The sequence below is a fragment of the Cladophialophora psammophila genome, assembly GCF_000585535.1.
Source record: "Cladophialophora psammophila CBS 110553 chromosome Unknown aczJe-supercont1.1, whole genome shotgun sequence".
NCBI lineage: Eukaryota > Fungi > Ascomycota > Eurotiomycetes > Chaetothyriales > Herpotrichiellaceae > Cladophialophora > Cladophialophora psammophila.
The window spans coordinates 2000379-2018575 of NW_006912922.1; the positions used below are offsets into that span (position 1 = coordinate 2000379).

Consider the following 18197-nt stretch of genomic DNA (forward strand, 5'->3'; position numbering starts at 1 on the left):
GTGCTAGACTCATTACGCTTATAAAGATCGACTCGTTCTCGTAGGATCGAGAAAGTAACGTGCCGTAGTACGTCTCTAGAGAACCCTTTCCTAGGGATCTCGTTTTAGGGCCCTCGTTAAAACTTAACGGTCTAGAAGAGAGACGACCTTTGGGCCACCGCCCCGACGTGGTCAGTAGAGTGAGCTGGCCCAGCCGAGCCTAAGCCGACGTTGAGCCGGACGCGAGCCAGCCTGAGTAAAAGCGGCGCGAGGTCACGTGGGTTGGAAGGGGGACGGGCGTCGAGATTCCGGTCGTGAAACAGTATTTTTAGGAATGCCTCGACCCGTCAGGTTGGGTTGGACAGGATTCGAACCGTATAGCAACTAGGGTTCTCGTTCGCGAGTAATCCACCTAGGTAGGCAGCTGGCAGATGCATACAATACCTGGGTGCTTAAAATCCCAGCCTTGATATATCCGCGATAGCAGGATACCAGAGTCAGAATGGCTACCATCTCTATATGCTATATCCATCCAAGTGTCGTATACACATGCAGAGTCAGTCGTATTCCAACACAGTCTCATGGGTGCTCCTCTCGTCAATTCATTTTCATTAAGACATTCAACAAATGATCGGATTCACAGCAAATAGTCCCTGTTCAAGTTTAGTTAGGACATGCTCAGAACCATAGGAGACAGATCGCCCTGTACAAACTCACCTGGTTTTGCATCGCAAGTTCAGCAAACCTCGCTTGTACATCCTCGTCGTCTTCCAGAAGCTTGTCAATGACCTTGACATCATCGATGGTCCAGAAATGCCGGAAAGCGGCCACGATGTTTTCAGTATGCTTCCGCACCACATCATCGTCCACCGCCGCAAAACAGAGTCGGTAATATTGCCAGCCTTTCTCTTGCATGATCTCAGGCGTAGGGGAGAACATGCTCCCTGGAGCAAGCAGAACCAGATACGGTTCCGTAGTGAACAATACCCAAAGTGCCTGGGAAAGTCGTGTATGATCGACCTCGTTGAAAAGGGGATGTGTTTCCAATTGTGCATGTAACCAAAGAAACATACCAGCCATCGGATACGCAAAGTCGTACATTTGCGTCTTGTGCACCACCTCGTATTCAATATCGTCGGGTGCAAAGGCGTTCGATCTGGGCTTCGAATCTTGAATCAGGTATTTTCCATCTTCGAGAGTTGAAGCCATGAGCTGCATTCGTCGTTCATAGTTGCCCCGCAACCCTTCAAGCCATCGAACCCAGCCGTCCACCTTCCATCCACTACCATCTTTGCTGCCTCCTTTGCCGGGATCGCCTTCTTCAGAGGGCCCAATGATTAGTTCCGCGATCATGCTTTGAACGAACCCGCTAGGTTGTTGAGTGCTTGTCTCAGTGATGCGCAGGATCCTCTCTACTACGTCGGGTTGGGCGGTGATCCAGCCTAGTCGGCAACCTGGAGCAACTGTTTTGCTGAAAGTGTCTAGTCGGACGACTCTTCCATCCACGTCGATTGAGAGATATGAAGGAACCAGGCTGTCCAAGAACGGGAAACCGCCGGATTTACCACCAGAGGCGGTGTTGTAGTTGTAGGAGCAGTCCGAGGGGAAGTTCTCCGACACCACTTTACCCCTGGTTCTCATTGACATCTCATTTGCCGAAGGATATTGCAAGTACCAGTACGGGTCATCCTCAATAATGATGATATCGTACTTTTGACATAGGGCGTAAATTTCCTTCCTCCTTTTCACCGATAGTAATCCAGAAGTCGGGTTCTGGCCCATCCTGCTCTTATTAGTGCGATTTTCTTGGGGACGTCAAGATGGCACTCACGTCACCGTGTACATTAAATGCGGCCTCTTTCCCCTGTTCTTGTCCCAGCTCGCGAGGACCTCCTCCAGCCCGCCTTTTCCTCGAGCCATCATACCTTCGTCGTCAATTGCCACCGGGACCACATTGAGGCCACGGGGCCTGGCAGCTTGAATGGCATTCATATATGCAAACTCTTCGCAGAGGATCCCCTCACGTTCTCGGATCCAATCTCTTTCCTCGTCCCAAATGTTGCTGAAGCATTCAATCGCCTTCGAAAAGCCGTCTGTTGAGCCGCAGGTCAGGATCACCTCCGGTCCGTCCTTGTAAGGCACATTGGGATGAAGATTTGTCTGTGCGAATGTTCGGATAAAGCTGTAAAGAGGAGGATATCCTTGGGCGGTGCCATACTGCAGAGCAGTGGTCAGGTCGATCTTGCGCAGGAGGTTTGGCTCGGCCGAATCGTGGGGGACCAGAACCCGCGAGGCTGTTGGAGCGTCTGATAGAGACGGTTTTGCAGGCTCGGGAGATGGAGGGTCAACGGGATTGTTTGGCGTAGGCTTGAATCGATCAGGAAGCGCCGTGGATGCTTCCAATGTGTCGTAGGGGAAGTATCCAGGGTTTGGGAGACCTAGGAACCATTAGCAGAAGCTGGAACATCTTGACCAAAGCGACGACATGCCTCCAGCAAGGTTTCCGATACCCGGAATGGAGAAGTATTTATAGAAAGCCTTCATCTTGCTGGCAACACGCTGTTTGGTGACCCGCGAGTAGAGATGGGACATGTCCTTGGGCGCAGGTTTGTCGCTGATTGTCGCCATGGTTGCGGTGATGGGCGTCGAGCTAACGGAATGAATCGATTCTAGCGGCGCAGTCAGTCCAAGAGATAGGTGATATTTCTGAATGTCAAAAAAGAGAACGTCGAGGCAGCAGGGAATTCAGTCAGGATATTCATCTGCATTGGCTGATGACTATTTCACAATGCCATGTTCGGCCGACTGCCGACTCCGATAACGATAAGAAATGTTCGTTGACCGGAAGCTCCGTCCCGCTGCCTGCTGGAGTGAGGCTAGCGCCCCGTATTAATCAGCACCATGTTCTCTCTGCGGTCGGTCCTCTGGCGCTCCCACACTCTCTTGTGATAAACACCTTGTTTTGCGATCCAGATATCGTGGCCAGGGCGCGAAGGTCGATGTGCTTAGAATGAATTCTGATGAAGGCCTGGAAGTGTACCTCGTACGGAGTTATTAATATTTCAACCAGCCATGTCAGAGCACGAGTCTTGGCACCCATTTGGGACTACTCAGCACCCGAGTACCCAGTATGCCCCGCCGCTTTACTCAGGTATCAGGTGATCTGGCGAGGCTGGCTTAATTTCCCTTCAGCCTCGGCGTAAACTGCACAGAAACAGCCTTAGATTCTTTCCATGCGACGAGAAATCATAATCATCGTCCTCACCACGGTGTTCATTTCCCTGTCCCTCGCAGAGAGAAAACACCACGTAAGGGGGACTCAGAAGTCAAACCAGCTCAAAGCAGAACCGCACGTTTTTAATATCCCACCCCTAGGCCCACTAATCTAGGTAGACGGTCAGTAGCCCGTTGCAGGGTCTGCGTTCCGCTATTATTGCTTCGAGCACACCCCGTTCATCACAGTCCTTCGAGAAGAACAGGTCATTGCATGAACACTGAACTCCAGCCTTTGCTTGGAGGGAGAAGAGCCTTTGATTGGATAGTTGCAGGCTATGCACGTGCCGTGATGCACGGTTACCGCCAAGTTTGTGCCTTGACTGGGTACGAGTTAGGACCACTTGGGCAACCATCTGCAGCATTGTGATTCGGTACCGCTGAATATTAAAGTACTCTAGGTTGCTAGCTCATGAGTATGTGCACGTTGGTTTTATGGACTCCCACTTTTTGCATCATCATCATCATCATCTTCTTCTTCTTCTTCTTCCTCTTCTTCCTTTTCTTCTTCAACAGAGCCCTGTGCTGCCCTGTGTCATAATGGTCTCAATTTGATCCATCGCGGCTCTGCCAGTCTGGGCCATAGCGCGAGGGATGTATCTCAGATTGGCGGTTCTCGCCTTGTGACCCGCATCCACATGTCACTCACGATGAAGACTCCGGCGCTGAAGGATTTCCACGGATGCTGCGGGTTGACAATGGTGAACTCGAATTTCCGAAGCAGCTGCGGCAGGGAAATGTGTTAGCGCTTGATCTAGAAGTTAATCTCCCAAAACCCAATTGTCACCGACTCACCTGCGCAAACACCTTGTTGAGTTCAATGAAGGCGATGCTCTTCCCGAGACACGACGACCTCCCATAACCAAATACCATGTCTATGTTGGCCTCCTTGCGCTTGATCTCCTGCTCCGTTCCTTCCAAGAACCGCTCGGGTCGGAACACTTTGGCATCAAGGCCCCACAACCCTTCGTCCAGGAACAGTCCGAACGCACAGTATCCGATCTTCGTTCCGCCCGGGACATAATATCCATTGAGTGTGTCTCCCCCAGGGGGAACGCACTTCGATTGGAGACCTGTGACGGGAGGGTGAATGCGCAGGCCTTCCTTGATCACGGCTTGCAGGTATGGCAATTTGCGGGCTTCAGAGTCCTGAATGGGATCCGAGATATTTGCGGACGAAAGCTCGGCCAACAGTTTTGCCAGGACGGGCGGGTTGGTGAGGATATGAAGCATGGTCGCACGTATCGCTGAAGCGGTGGTGTCGCTACCGGCCAGGATTTGAACCATGGTCTCCGTCTCGGCGTCCTCTCGTGAGAGACCATGTCTCAGAAACGATCCCAGCATGTCCATCTGTGGTTTCGCGCCCGGCTGGAATCTTTTGGCGACCACCTCCTTTGCGACTCCCATGATTTTGCCCAGACCATACGCATCCGTGTCCTTGGGCATGAGAAACTTCATCAGCGGGGACTGGAAGATCTTGGACAGGCCTGGAAATGCTGCACACAGGATCATGGCCGGGATGGTGCTTTCCGTTGTCTGAATGTAATGGAACACATCCTCATCCTTTTCAAGAAATCCGAACGCTTCTCCAAAGGCAATTGCGGAAAGGATATCCAGCGTCAAATATTGTGCCTTGCGAGCAAAATCCATGGGTTTGAACGCTTCCGGCGTGGAGAGATAATCCCGTTCGATGAGGCCAACAAGGTGTGCGATACACTCGTCGATTGACTGCTCCAGGGTGGGGTTCTCCTTGCCAGCATACTAGCGACAGCGTCAGCACACCAGGGTTCAGATGCTGGGAAAACAGTTTCTGTTCAAATACCCCAGGAGCCATTTTGGCGCGAAGCATAGCATGTCTCTCCTCGTTTCGCTCAGAGAGGATATTGTCACGATTGACTCGAAGGGCGTCATACCAGTCAGATCTACGGTACGGAGATCTCGCCGCACCCATAGTTTTGAGGATCTCAGGATCACATGTGATGAGGTCGTTGGGACCAATGCGAACCAGCGAACCTAGTGGCTATAGGTCAGCCAGAAGTGAATTTGACAGTCCACCATGGTGGGGGGTTGTACCGTATTTGAAGCACTGTTCTGCCGATTCCATGTACATGGAGCCATCCCAGGTGTGTTTGAAGAGCCATCCTTTTGAGAAGCCGGCGGAGAAGGGGCCGGGGATGTGTCGTAGCCGATACCAGTCGTAGAGGGTCCTTGCAATGGAGTAGACGGAGTAGACAGCAAGCCCAAGTCCAAGGTAGACGAGAGCGAGCATGTTTGCCTGTGGGGAGTACAAGAGATAAATGTGATGTCGAACTGTGTTCACCGCGGGGAGAGTTTCAGATCTGATCTCGCATGGTACGGTACGCGGTACGTATTCCCTACCTAGGTATTTCCCGGACTCTGTGCGTTCGGTGATGGGCAACGGTGCCGATGGCCTATTGCGGACCACGCTGTGAGAGACAGGGAAAGCCTGACAACCACGTCTGGGGCAGGATGTTGCACAGCAGATGCAGATGCCAGAGCGGGCGGGTACCAAACGGGTCTGGTGCAGTAGTCAAAAGTAGTGCGGCCAGTAACACCATGGGTCATGGATGGTCAAGGTGAAGTGGCATTGGTGACGGCCGTGACCGTTACTCTTCACTATTTCTTTACGGGGGCAAGGGACAAGGGACAAGGGACAAGGGACAAGAGGCTACATGGGGGACCAAGCTGCGTGGATCGCGATCCGACCCATCTGGCCCTCGGCCTTATTCACCACTATTACATGCCATTCCCCATTTGTCTTCAACTTCTACATCTTTCTCAACGGCCATGGGTTAAGTAACACTGCATACTTCCGGCCACCAGCAGCACCACCCATGCAAGTACTACGAGTAGCCACCCCACCGCTCGCTTACAGCCGCCCAGGTGATAAACATGTGCTAGTGAATACCGCTCGACTCCCCAAGCTCATCTGTCGGTTCACAGCATTTCATCCTCGTCGGCTACCCGGGCTTTGTCCCACTGATGCTGTAACTGGTGTTTCGCCCGTCAGTCCCGTCAGTCACGCCCATCTCACAGATCCGAAACCTGGATGGCTTACTTACACGGGCCAGAACGCGTGATATCCCGTGTTCCTCATGTCTTTTCTGACATCGACCAGAAATGCTTCGAGCTCATCTGCAGACCAGGATAAGCCTCGCGTGAAAAGCGCCAGGCTGATGCCCGACAACGATCCGCTGAAATTGTGATAAGTCCAGAGTCCTATGGGATTTGGGTTTCCGTGAGCATTTTCCGGCCCGTCACTCCCGGTCCAGATTGACGAAAGCTCACCGATCTTCCTCAGTTTTTCTTCTTTCACCCAGGGGCTCATTGGCCAACAGTAGGGCTTTTGCACCACATCGACGAAGCCCGTCTCGATCATGATTCTCTTGACTGACTCGACGCTGTCAAGGGGACATCCCAGCTGCTTACTTGCCTCAAGCATATAGGCTGCCCATCTGGCCAAAGCAGAATCCTCGGGAAGTGTTCCGTCATCACACTGGAGATGGAATGATATGTCCTGGACCTCGAGCATCCCCCCTGGAGCAAGGTTTCTGTGCCCACGTCGTCAGCACCAAGGCAGTTTGCAGTCGCGATATGTGTCGCCGTACTCATAGCATTGCTGAATGAACTGCCGCCAATCTGCAATTGCACCTGTCATGAATCGGCTGAAGATGAAATCGAAGCTGTAGTGAAAGGCCCATGGCTGCCCGACGTCCATGACTTCAAATCTGACGTTGGGAGGAACACTGCAAGCGTGGTGAACGACAGAATGCCGGGGGTCTGATTAGACTTACTAGTCCGGTTGCACAGGGCTGACGTCCACTCCGAGCACCTTTTCTCTGTCAACTGTCATTCACGTGGGAAACATGGCGACAGCGTCAACTCACTATCGATTCTGGATGAAGATCCCCTTCGGCAGCCTCGTTGTCAGTGGTCCTGTGCACTCAGGCTCGGGAGATGCTGTTCGTCTCTTACCATATTCAATGGACCAGATGCCTGTTCCGGTACCGACGTCGAGCACGTAATGCAAGTCTCTCCTGTCCTCCACTCCACAGGTCGACAATCGGTCTCCAAAGGTCATCTTGAGCAGTTGATGCTGGAGATCTAACCCCGTCCACACCCTCAGCGATCCAATGGAACATGCTGCCCCGGGACCAGAAACATACCTAGACGATCCAATTCTATCTGCCAGGACAAACTCCATCAGCACACTAGTGTCGCCACCTGGGGAAGTTGTAGTTGGCCGAAATTCAATACCTCATCATTTGGAAGAACATACGCTGCCGAGAGTTAGCTTCACGTTCCAGACACTTCGATAGCATACTTCGTTCGCCGTAAGCATTGTAGGTTCTTCCATGTTCCTGAATGTAGTCAAAGACGCTTGAGGTCAGAGAGGACGTGGACAGGATATCATCTTCCTGCGTTGTGAATGCACCATCAGCTTGGGCCTTAGTGTTGAGATGGTGACAAGCTCACTTCCCCCAGCGCCGAGTCCGCGTCATCTGCAGCGACGGGCGCGACCTGGCAAGGAGCATTAGTTATTAGCTCTGGCTACCTAGAAGGCCAGAAGCCGTGATCGGCCCTACTGGTTCGGGATCTTGGTCGGCGCCGGCGTCATGATTATCAGCAGGGAGTGACATGAGGCGGAAAAATGCAGAGTATCTTGGCTGAGGAGCGATGCGAGGGATCTTGGGGAAAAGACGCGTCCGTAGAGTCAATTTGAAGGGATTCGCACTGTTTGCTTCGAGATATACTCCAAGGCCTTCTGCAAAGGGCAAATCCGAGTCTGTCCAGCTCGTGTTGCAATCGCGAGACCCTTGTGCGCTTGTTTGATTCCCCCAGGAAGACCCTTGTGCATTGTGTGATACCTGTAACCTGTGGATTTTAACACTGCCCACGTCCGGCTGGCTGCGTTGTGTATCCCCCACCTCTCATAGCATGGTACAGGATGGACAGCGCTCATTTGATCTCACGCCATGTGGTCTGATCGGCAACACAAGGGAGCTTCGTTGAGGGATCAAGATTCCCACCTGCGGATACCTCATCCTCTGTTAACCGATTGGCGAGCATGACATTCTGATTGAGTTTGACAGCCTCAATGGTCGAGGTGCTCAACCGCTTTTCTCGTTTTGCGTCATACGCAAGGTCTTTTGCATCTGCTGACAAGCATTTCGGTTTGCAACAGGTTACTGGACAAAAAATCGAAAAGGAGGTGCCGTCACGTGCGACCGGCGTAAGCTGCACAATGCCCATTCCGGATGTGATTTGGCTAGTGTCACAGTACTGCGTCAATATCAACATCTGTCGGCAACATGTTGGGGAATCCGCAAGTGGAACATTACGTAGGAGAGAAGGGCTGGGAGGGCATTCATGTGGCATGGCCAAGGGTAGTATCCGGGTCTTTTCTTGTGCAGTGTGCGGGCAGAGGGTTCTAGGCCCACCGAAGAGTGGTCCTTGTCTCCTGCGGCCAGTCAGTAATGGAACACGCCCACGGTGCGATGCACGGCAGACTTCGAAGTGCTTTGACTGGACAAGACTGGAGTGAGGGCCATTGCTCGACAGCTCATACAACTGGGCGGCTAAGAGGCGCGTGGTCGAGAGTTGAGACTATCTTGGAGTGGCCAGGGTGTGAGTGGCTTTCCAAGTAAAATGATGCATCATACGAAAATCAAGGCCACAGCCCACCCCGGTTTTTCTTTTTTTTACCCCCATCACAGTCACGGTCCTGGTCATGGTCAATACTTTGTCGGCAGATACTCCTCGCTGATGAAAGAGTGATAGAGAGCGTGGTGGCTGAAGGGATTTGCGGCCTCTCACCTGTCACTTTCTCAGATGTGCGTTGCCTGATGCAGGATTTGCGGCATCCCATGCCACCCATGCTGCCTGGTCCATGAGATCAAATGAGATTCAACCTGTGGCGAGCCTCATCTGCGGCCCTGCACGACCCCATGTCTTTATCATGGCAACTTTCCCATGTCACCTCCCCCGGGTCCCCTGGTCGTCTCCTCTCTGCAAGCGTGCCTTCCGTCCTTGCATATCTCTTCTCTTTGTTCAGTACCTGTATGCGTCAACAGGTTTTGGTTAGCGGAGACTCGTAGAGTCTCCGCCATAGACGTAATTTCCACACAATATGTTGAGGCCAGTCGTTGAAGGAATTCTCGCAGCCGTCATTGTTGTCTGCCTTCCCTGACAGCCACGAGTCGTTAGAACCCGACGGTATCGAGTCTCTGCTGACCCCAACTTCTTAACTCCTGTCAACGACTTCGACAGCAGCCCAGAATTTGACTTCGATCATAGCTTTGACATCGACCCGGGACGACTTACCGTTCCGTCCGACGTCTCTCCGCTCCCTCACTTCCTGATTTCGACTGACTTTCCAAATGACTTGTGGATACCCCTACCTATAACGCCATTGCAAGAGACGGAAGAACAGGGAGGCGTTCCATTTATCTGCAGTCCCAACTCCACCGATAGCCGTCTGGAACAGTACCAAGGACCAGAAATGAAATGCTCCAAGTCGGAAAAGGCTCAATCATGAACATAGTCGCTCATTGCCCGCAATTCGACCGCCAACGTGACTATAACTAAGTACTCTCACCAAGTCAGCTCGGAAATAGGAGGCAGCCATGAAGCGAATCATTGCTAATCTTTCTAGCCGACATTGAGAAACTCACAAGCAAGACTTCAAATGTTCCTTCACTGGATGTGATTTCAGCGCCCACCGCCAGCCGGATGTAGATCGACACATGAAGCAAGTACACTGCGGCGAGAGACCCCCCATGTCCGACGCCTGGCGGAAACCCTTTTGACGAGGAGAAGATCTCAAGAGACATCTCCAAGGCCAAGCCCGTATCAAGAAGTATGAGCAGATCATCCCAACAGCCCGCGGAGTGAGAACGGACCATCATCCTGAAGGTCATCGGAGCGATCAACTTCGACTCGACAACGCCTTGAGCCAGGTCGTAGGCGAAGGCAGACAAGCAGGTGCCATTTTCAATGATAATATCTCACCTTGACTTAGGAGGTAAGTATGTAGGCGGCGCATCTCCTGTCGTCGACCTTCGCCGGTGCGTAGTGTCTGTAGCAGTCTTGCTCAAGAGTCAATTCGGGGGTTGACCCCTGGCCAGCCGAATTCAAGAAAGTTACGATGAACCGCGCTCCGACCGCGCATCGACCGAGGCTCGCGCCTTATCGATAATACGCGTCATGGTGAGGAAGAGGGTTGCGATTCTTTGTTTCCTGTCACTGGTTTCAAGGAGCATTGTTGGCCCTACATGGAGTAATTCGTGTTCTCTCACCTTGGTGCTGGGGCTGAAGGAGACGGAGGGTGACAGTAGTTTTAAAACCGGCTCGCTAGGCCCCCGCTGGGTGAGTCGCAGGCGTCGTCGCCATGTCAGCACCGGCAAGCAACGGCTGCCCATCCAACTCGCTTCATTCGCTTCACTCGCTTCTCATCCGCAGTTACACGTTTCATTTATGATTGGCATTGGATTGTTTGCGCGTCCGCTGGCTTGCGTTGCTGTTCAATTTCCCGTCTTCTACCTGATGTTTGCTTTTGGATAACTGCTGCAGTATCGCTTCTGTGTAGCAACTTCAGCAACTTCTCCCCCTCCTGATCATATTCTCCTCTCGCCCTGAAGATGGTTCAATACCGCGACAACGAAGAAGATCCCGCTTCTGAAACCCTTCCTCTCGTGGATGAAGAGTCGGAAATCGGCGCCCAAAGTCCACAATTGCACATCCAATCCACCCCGGAATCACCCTCCACGACTGCGCTCCCCATCCCTGTGTGGCTGCGAGAATCCGCCAGTTCCTTCAGATACAAATGGGTACCCTTGCCTCTCCGAAAAGCAGGCAGGGCAGTCGCAATCTGGGTCAAGGGGCCAGTTCCTCCTCGAGTCCTGAAGATAGAGCCTATATACCCCAAGATCCAACAGGCACCTATTAGGCTTTTGGACAAATACGTTCCCAAGAAGAAGCAGCGGGTCATTCTCCTCGTGGCACTATACATCTGCTGGTTTCTGACCTGGTCGCTCATGCTCAAGAATCACTCTACATCCGGGTTCATCAAGGGATACGGCAAGCCCAGCAATCTGTGGTGCGGCGCCAGTTTCTGGAACGAAGGCAATGGATGCGGATTGAACGGGAACATGTGTCGACCTTTCTCTTCGGCACATTTGACCTTCCGATGTCCTGCGAATTGCAAAGGCACTCATTTGCTAGAAGAACACATGGTTGGCAATCAATCTCTGCGGTATCAAGGGCTGGTCGTCGGCGGGCCCAAACCCGACGAGCCTGACTCAATGCCTGTCTATCGAGCAGATAGTTTCATCTGTCAGGCGGCCATTCATGCCGGCATCGTTACGGAAGCCAATGGCGGTTGCGGCGTCGCCACGCTCATCGGGTCTCACACACACTTCCCATCCAGCCAGGCCAATGGAATTGAAAGTACGAGCTTCCCCGGCACATTCCCTCGATCGTTCACCTTTCAACGCCTCTCGCCCACTCAAGCGACATGTCCGACGGATTCGCGATGGCCTCTTTTCGTGGTCACGGCCGTCGCACTCGTGGTCCTATCCATCTTCACGACATCGCCCGCTGTCTTCTTCTTCAGCACCTTTGTGATCATGTTCTTCCACGTCGGCCTGGTCTCGGATCCACCCAACACCGCCAACTTTTACGAAGCAGTCAGTAAGTTGGTGGAACGTCTCCTTCCCGCGTCATTCATCGCAGTCATCCTCTATCGCATCTCCGCTCTTCCACTGCTCCGCGGCCTGACTGCACAAATCGAGAAGACGGTCCTGTATTTGGGATTCTGCTTCATCGGCGCGTTGAACAACTATACATTCGCTCCCCTCATACCCATAGAACGGCTCACGCCACGCGACATGGCACAACCGGGCGCACCCTTCGCTCTTGCCCTCATTGTCACCATCATCCTCGTCATCGTCATCTCCCAGATCCATTTCATTCGCATCTCGGGCAACATGCCGAAATACCTCGCCATCTACGGGGCCATGGCTCTCGCATTGGTCATCCTCCTTGTGCTACCCAACCTCCGACTGCGGATCCATCATTACATTTTAGCGATGCTGTTCATGCCAGGAACATTCACCCAGACGCGGGCCTGCCTTGCCTACCAGGGGTTATTGCTGGGACTATTCATCAACGGCATCGCGCGCTGGGGGTTTGCGTCTATAATTCAAACGCCCGCGGCGCTGGGCGAAGCGAATTCGGGCGGTGGCAGCGGCTCCCCGGGGTCGTGGTGGGGCGCGAAATCGCCCAACGTGACGGCCCTTGTTGCACCAGACATCTCCAATATCACATTCAACTGGGGGCCCCTGCCGCGGGACAGTGGGGTGGATGGCGTGAGCATCCTGATCAACGACGTCGAACGCTGGCGCGGGTACACGGACGAAGAACTCTTCTGGGACCAAGAGGGGGTAATGTTGAAGAGACGGCGGGAAAGAGGTGACACGGACGATTCCCTGGAACCCGAGTTCTTCAGGTTCGCGTGGATGAGCGGATCCCAGACGGGGCTTTACTCACGCGTGGGGTTGTGGGATGAACATGGCCAGTGGCATGCGCCGGACGAGGGGACGACAAAGAACATGGGGATTGGGGGAGAAGACGACGAAGTAAAGAATTACGGAGGTATGTTTGATGTTGTCGACGAGGCTGAGGAAGAAGAGCGCCAGGAGGTCGACGTGGGAGAGTTATAGTCCCGGACGCCGGACGCCACACTACTAGAGTATATATACACAGTGGTCGACCGGATTGGATATATGCGCAAGCACGAAAGAGAGCAGCCGGGCTCGGTTGGATTCTGTGGATATGTGGATGTGCAGGAGATGGATAGACATCAACCCGCCCGGGACACATCATGCCCGTGGCTAGATATGGATGGACTTATGTATGTATGGATGTATGATATGTGGACATGACTTGTGATGCATGCGAAAACGACGAGATCAGCCGCGCTAGAGCCTGTGGCCCGTGGCCAGAAAACAAAAGGGCTACAGACAGTAGATTGTAGCTATATATGTATGCATGCTTGGTACCTCGTACATGAGTAGACATGTCTGCTCTCCGCCGACTCAATTGTACACCACCACTCGGAGCCGACCCGTGCCTGCCTGCCTGCCTATGCCTGCCTACATACCCACGTACTTCAAGCGTGTATAATTTTACAACTTGGCCTTGTGCGGCCTCTCGGCGTCCTCCTTGTACAAGTCGTCCAACAACGCCCTAAACCTCTTGACGGCGACCGGCCTCTTCAGCTTCAAGGTCGGGGTCAACAGGTCGTTCTCGATCGTAAAGGGCTCCAGCATCAATCTAAAACTCTTGACTCTCTCGTACCCCGCAAACTTCTTCCTGCGACCGGCCTTGTCCAGATCCTTGAGCACGGCCTCTTTGACTTTTGGTTCGTCGCATGCCCGCTTGAGAGCGGCAAAGTCTGTTGGGGAGATGTCGCGAGACAGGATCTTGGATGCAAAAGGGGCAAAGACATCGGGTTGGATGCCGAAAATCGCGACAAGGGATGTTTGTGAAGAATCGCCGTGCACGAACGCTTGCGCCAAATACGTGCACGAAGACAAGTACACGCCTTCAATGCGCTCCGGGGAAATGTACTCTCCTTGAGCGAGTTTCAGGACATTCTTGCGGCGATCGATAATTCGGAATCTGCCCCGCTCATCCACGCTAGCAATGTCGCCAGTCTTGAACCAGCCATCGTCCGTAAATGCTTTGGCTGTTTCTTCCGGGTTCTTATAGTATCCCGTAAACACGCATGCACCTCGCAGTAAGAGCTCCCCGCGGGGATAAGGCTTGTCTTCAACACTGTACTCCATGTCGGGCACGGAGAGCAGACACGCTTCCACACCGGGGACGACACCGCCGCAGTTGCCCACTGTGAAGTCATCGACTGGCTGGGTCAAGGCGATCGCATACGTCTCTGTTAGTCCATATCCCTGATATACTCTGGACGACAGAGCGACGCGGAGGAATTGTTGCAACGAGGGGTCAAGTGGTGCTGAGCCCGAGACCACGGTTGTTGCATGGTCAAGGCCCAGAGCGGACGAGACCTTGCGACCCCAAATGCGGTCGTACAGCACGTGACGGTAGGTCGGGCTTGGCGGAGTGGATCCGGGCGATTTCGGGTCTGGGTTCGCGTTCGCCAGTTTCGTCCGTACAATATGACGGCTCAATGCGCCCTTGACGCCCGGCTGTTCGACCGTGTTGGCCTTGATGGCTCCTCCGAACCGATTCAATAGTCTGGGCACCGACGCAAAGTTGGTGGGACGCAAGAGTTTCATGTCGTCGACGAGTTCGAGGATGTTGCCATGGAAGTAACCGATCCGACTCCCGCTCCAGAACGCAGTGTGTTCGAGCAAGCGGCCGTAAATGTGGGCAAGAGGCAGATAGCTCAATGCCACGCTATTTTCCTTGACCGCAATTGAGACGAGCGAGGAGGAAGTGGCTGCCACGCACATTGCGTGGGTGAGAAGAACCCCTTTCGGTGGACCTGTGGTCCCAGAGGTATAGTTGATGGTGATGGGGTCTGATGGTTTGGGCGGGTTGTTTGGCTTCCCCAGCGATGCTCCAAGCTTTTCCACCGTATCGAGCGAGTAGATTTTGAGGCCGACATCTTCGGCCATAGAGTTGAGGAGCTGCTGCTTGGACAACTCCGGCTTCTCATTGGGGCCCGGTTCTAGGGAATCAAGCACGACCAGGATTTTGAGCTTGGGGAGGCGTGCCTTCAATTTAATGAGTGTCGGAACATGCGGGAGAGAGCAAACGACCGAGGCCAATTCCGCATGTTGAATGATGTATTCTGACGCGTCGGGACCTAGTGTATCGTACAGAGAGACCGAATAAAGCGACTGGGACATGCAGGCCAGGTCGGTGAGTTGCCATTCGGGTCTGTTCTGACACCACAGTCCAACGCCGTAGTTCGCGCCCTGGATGCCTTCTCTTGCGTGCAGCTCGACCAGCCCGGCGCCGAAATCTGACCTCCTCTTGCGGACTGTCTCGTAGTCGAGCCACTCGTAAGGACCGTATGCCTGTTTGGACGAGTTGTAGGGGCGGTACCCGAGACACGGGGCGTGAGGAAATCTCTGGGCGGCGTATTCAAACATTTCATGGGCCGTGGTGGTGGAAGGATCGAGGGTGTCGAGAAGTCCATCGCGACATTTGTGATGGCGGTAGACGGGGCTGCGACCGGCTTGCTCAGAGCCTTGGAGGGGGATGGAATACGGCTGGGCCTTGGGAGGCGGTTGGTGATACTCGTCGGCCTTTTGCACGTAGAGCGGCTTGGACGAGAGAAGAGGCATGGCGGCGACGAGGGAGGACGAGATGCAGACAAGGATGACGAAAAGGTCAAGCAGCCACTGCGATCCAAGGAAGCAGAAGTGAAAGAAGGAAAAATCTGGAGTATGAAGGAAACGGCATGCGGGTCTTTAACTCACAGGAGCTGGAGGTGGAAGTAGCCGGAGCGGCGTCAGATTCACTTAATACTGCCAGATTCAGGGTGAGGGATCTTGCCCTGTGTTCGGGCTTGTGCTCGGGCTTGGAACCTGGTGCGTGTGCCTGGCCAGGAACAAAAAGAGAAGAATGGCCGCCGGAGATCAGTGGATGGAATGCCATGGGAGTGTCATCTGCTGATTCTCCTTTCTTGGGGTGTGCAGAATGTGGTCGCGATACGGGCGGAAAATCATATGCCATGCGACCTGGCGTCGGCTTGGTCAACACCTCGTACTACTTGGTACAACACCAAAGCCCAAGCGATCCGGGGCTTCCAGTACAATCAAACCTCGGCATCCCCGAGTTAGCCAGTCCTTTGCCAGGGCCCGCAGGGCCTGAATGGAATATCCCCGAACGAGTGGACCGGCCAACGGACATGTAACCAAGATGGTCAGTAGTATGTGCAATAATGTGTGCAAATAGCAGAGAGCTAAAAGGGCCATGGGAGCAGACTCGGCCGAGCAATGGACACGAACAACAGACGGAATACTTCGTAATACGTCCCGCGTACATAGGTATACCTCGTACCCAGTATCCAAATGGCAACTTGGGTTGCCGAGTTGCGCGCTGGGAAGCATGTGAAAATCCGGCGCCTTCGTTCTGGTTGCTATGAAAACCATCACGACAGTCTCACATCCACCGATTGGCTGCAAGAACTAAAGCTTCCCCTGCCCCCCATTCCCCTGGAATTCCAAGCTCGAGTGTCAGCTCCTCCACCTCGATTCTACGCGTTCTCTTCGCCGCAGAAGACGCAGGAGAATGCATCTCTATCAGTAAGACACGCCCTCTTTCCTGTAGTCTACCTCGGTCTCTTCGCGATTCAAACTCCATCGTCTAGAGGTTCGGCCCTGTATCCAATGTGTTGTCAGGATCCCTCTTTCTTGTATCGCAACATTCCATGAAACGAAAGGAGATCAAAAAGGTCAAGCAAGAAGATCAGGTTGCCCCACTGAGAGTCGCCTCAGAACTTGGCTTCGCTCCGACCGCTGCATTGTCCTTGTTGCCCTCCGCATCCGGTCGCGCAGCCTCGCTGGCCGCAAAGCTCTGCTCAAAGTCGTGGATAATGTCGTCAATGTGCTCAATCCCCACACTGATTCGGATCATGTCTTCGGTGACGCCAGAGTCTATCCGCTCCTGCTCCGTCAGCTGTTCGTGTGTCGTCGACCACGGATGAATGGCGAGCGTCTTTGCATCTCCAACACTGTCCTCGGATTAGCTGTACAGACTTGGGACAACCAACAAAAGGAACACTTACTTGGCCAGGTTGGAAATAATCTTGAATCCGTCCACCACCTGCGATCCTGCGGCCGAGCCACCTTTGACCCCAACAGACATGACTCCTCCAAACCCCCGAGGCAGATACTTTTCGGCCAGCTGATGATAGGGATGGCTCTCAAGCCCCGGATACGACACCCACGCAACGTTGGGATGCCTCTCGAGCCACTTGGCCAGCCTCATGGCGTTCTCCGCAATCCGCTCGCATCGCAAGCTCAAGGTCTCGGTGCCCAGCAGAAATTGCTGCGCGTTGAAGGGCGACATGCAGGATCCCAAATCACGCAGGATCTCCACTCGCACTCGAATAATGAAGGCCAAAGGCCCAAAAGTATCATGGAACTTCAAGCCATGATACCCGGGAGCGGGATCGTTGAACTGCGGAAACCTTTTCGCGTTGCCTGCCCAATCAAACTTGCCCGAGTCCACAATCATGCCGCCAATCGAGGTGCCATGGCCGCCAATCCATTTGGTTGTGCTGTGCACAACGATATGTGCACCGTGTTTGAGCGGCTGGCAGAAGTAGCCACCTGCACCGAACGTGTTGTCCACCACCAGAGGCACGCCCTTGGCATTGCAGACTTTGGCAATGGCTTCAAAGTCCGGGACGTTGTACCGAGGGTTACCAATGGTCTCGACATACACTGCTTTGGTCTTGTCGTCGATAGCTGCCTCGAAGTCTTCGGGTCTTTCCGAAGTCAAGAACTTGGTGTCAATACCCAAGCGGGGAAACATGACCTTGAATTGATTGTACGTGCCGCCGTACAGATTGGAGGTCGAGACGATGTTGTCACCAGCGTGTGCCAGCGCTGCAATGGTCATGAACTGCGCCGATTGGCCCGACGAAGCGGCAACAGCAGCAATGCCCCCTTCAAGGGCCGCAATTCTTTTCTCCAAGACATCCACAGTAGGGTTCATGATCCGGCTGTAGATATTCCCAAACTCTTTCAGACCAAAGAGCCTGGCGCCATGAGCACTGTCGTTGAAGGTGAACGAGGTAGATTGGTAGATGGGGACAGCGCGAGAGTTGGTGGCAGGATCTGGCGAGTGCCCAGCGTGGACCTGAAGGGTTTCGAATTTTTGAACCCAGTCGTCGGAAGGCATTGTGGAGGGGATTGCCTTGGTTTGGG

At 53.6% G+C, this 18197-nt stretch overlaps 6 protein-coding genes across 6 annotated transcripts; 1 reads left to right on the top strand and 5 right to left on the bottom strand.

The window, feature by feature from the left end:
- Positions 1 to 599: 599 nt before the first annotated feature.
- Positions 600 to 2607, bottom strand: A1O5_00664 (uncharacterized protein; the record flags this gene model as incomplete). The annotated part of the gene is made up of 4 exons (XM_007741283.1): positions 600 to 632; positions 697 to 1762; positions 1811 to 2417; positions 2445 to 2607. The coding sequence occupies 4 exons, from the start codon at positions 2605 to 2607 to the stop codon at positions 600 to 602; spliced, it is 1869 nt and encodes a 622-aa protein (XP_007739473.1).
- Positions 2608 to 3853: 1246 nt separating this feature from the next.
- On the bottom strand, positions 3854 to 5521 carry A1O5_00665 (uncharacterized protein; the record flags this gene model as incomplete). Its single annotated transcript, XM_007741284.1, has 4 exons — positions 3854 to 3976; positions 4048 to 5013; positions 5075 to 5265; positions 5326 to 5521. The coding sequence occupies 4 exons, from the start codon at positions 5519 to 5521 to the stop codon at positions 3854 to 3856; spliced, it is 1476 nt and encodes a 491-aa protein (XP_007739474.1).
- Positions 5522 to 6331: 810 nt separating this feature from the next.
- A1O5_00666 (uncharacterized protein) lies at positions 6332 to 7354 on the bottom strand (the record flags this gene model as incomplete). The annotated part of the gene is made up of 5 exons (XM_007741285.1): positions 6332 to 6492; positions 6562 to 6824; positions 6882 to 7019; positions 7068 to 7119; positions 7249 to 7354. The coding sequence occupies 5 exons, from the start codon at positions 7352 to 7354 to the stop codon at positions 6332 to 6334; spliced, it is 720 nt and encodes a 239-aa protein (XP_007739475.1).
- Positions 7355 to 10913: 3559 nt separating this feature from the next.
- Positions 10914 to 12995, top strand: A1O5_00667 (uncharacterized protein; the record flags this gene model as incomplete). The annotated part of the gene is made up of 1 exon (XM_007741286.1): positions 10914 to 12995. The coding sequence occupies one exon, from the start codon at positions 10914 to 10916 to the stop codon at positions 12993 to 12995; it is 2082 nt and encodes a 693-aa protein (XP_007739476.1).
- Positions 12996 to 13460: 465 nt separating this feature from the next.
- A1O5_00668 (long-chain acyl-CoA synthetase) lies at positions 13461 to 15605 on the bottom strand (the record flags this gene model as incomplete). Its single annotated transcript, XM_007741287.1, has 1 exon — positions 13461 to 15605. One exon carries the CDS (start codon positions 15603 to 15605, stop codon positions 13461 to 13463), a length of 2145 nt encoding a protein of 714 aa, XP_007739477.1.
- A 1126-nt stretch (positions 15606 to 16731) lies between these two features.
- A1O5_00669 (O-acetylhomoserine (thiol)-lyase) lies at positions 16732 to 18171 on the bottom strand (the record flags this gene model as incomplete). Its single annotated transcript, XM_007741288.1, has 2 exons — positions 16732 to 16996; positions 17051 to 18171. The coding sequence occupies 2 exons, from the start codon at positions 18169 to 18171 to the stop codon at positions 16732 to 16734; spliced, it is 1386 nt and encodes a 461-aa protein (XP_007739478.1).
- Positions 18172 to 18197: the final 26 nt, after the last annotated feature.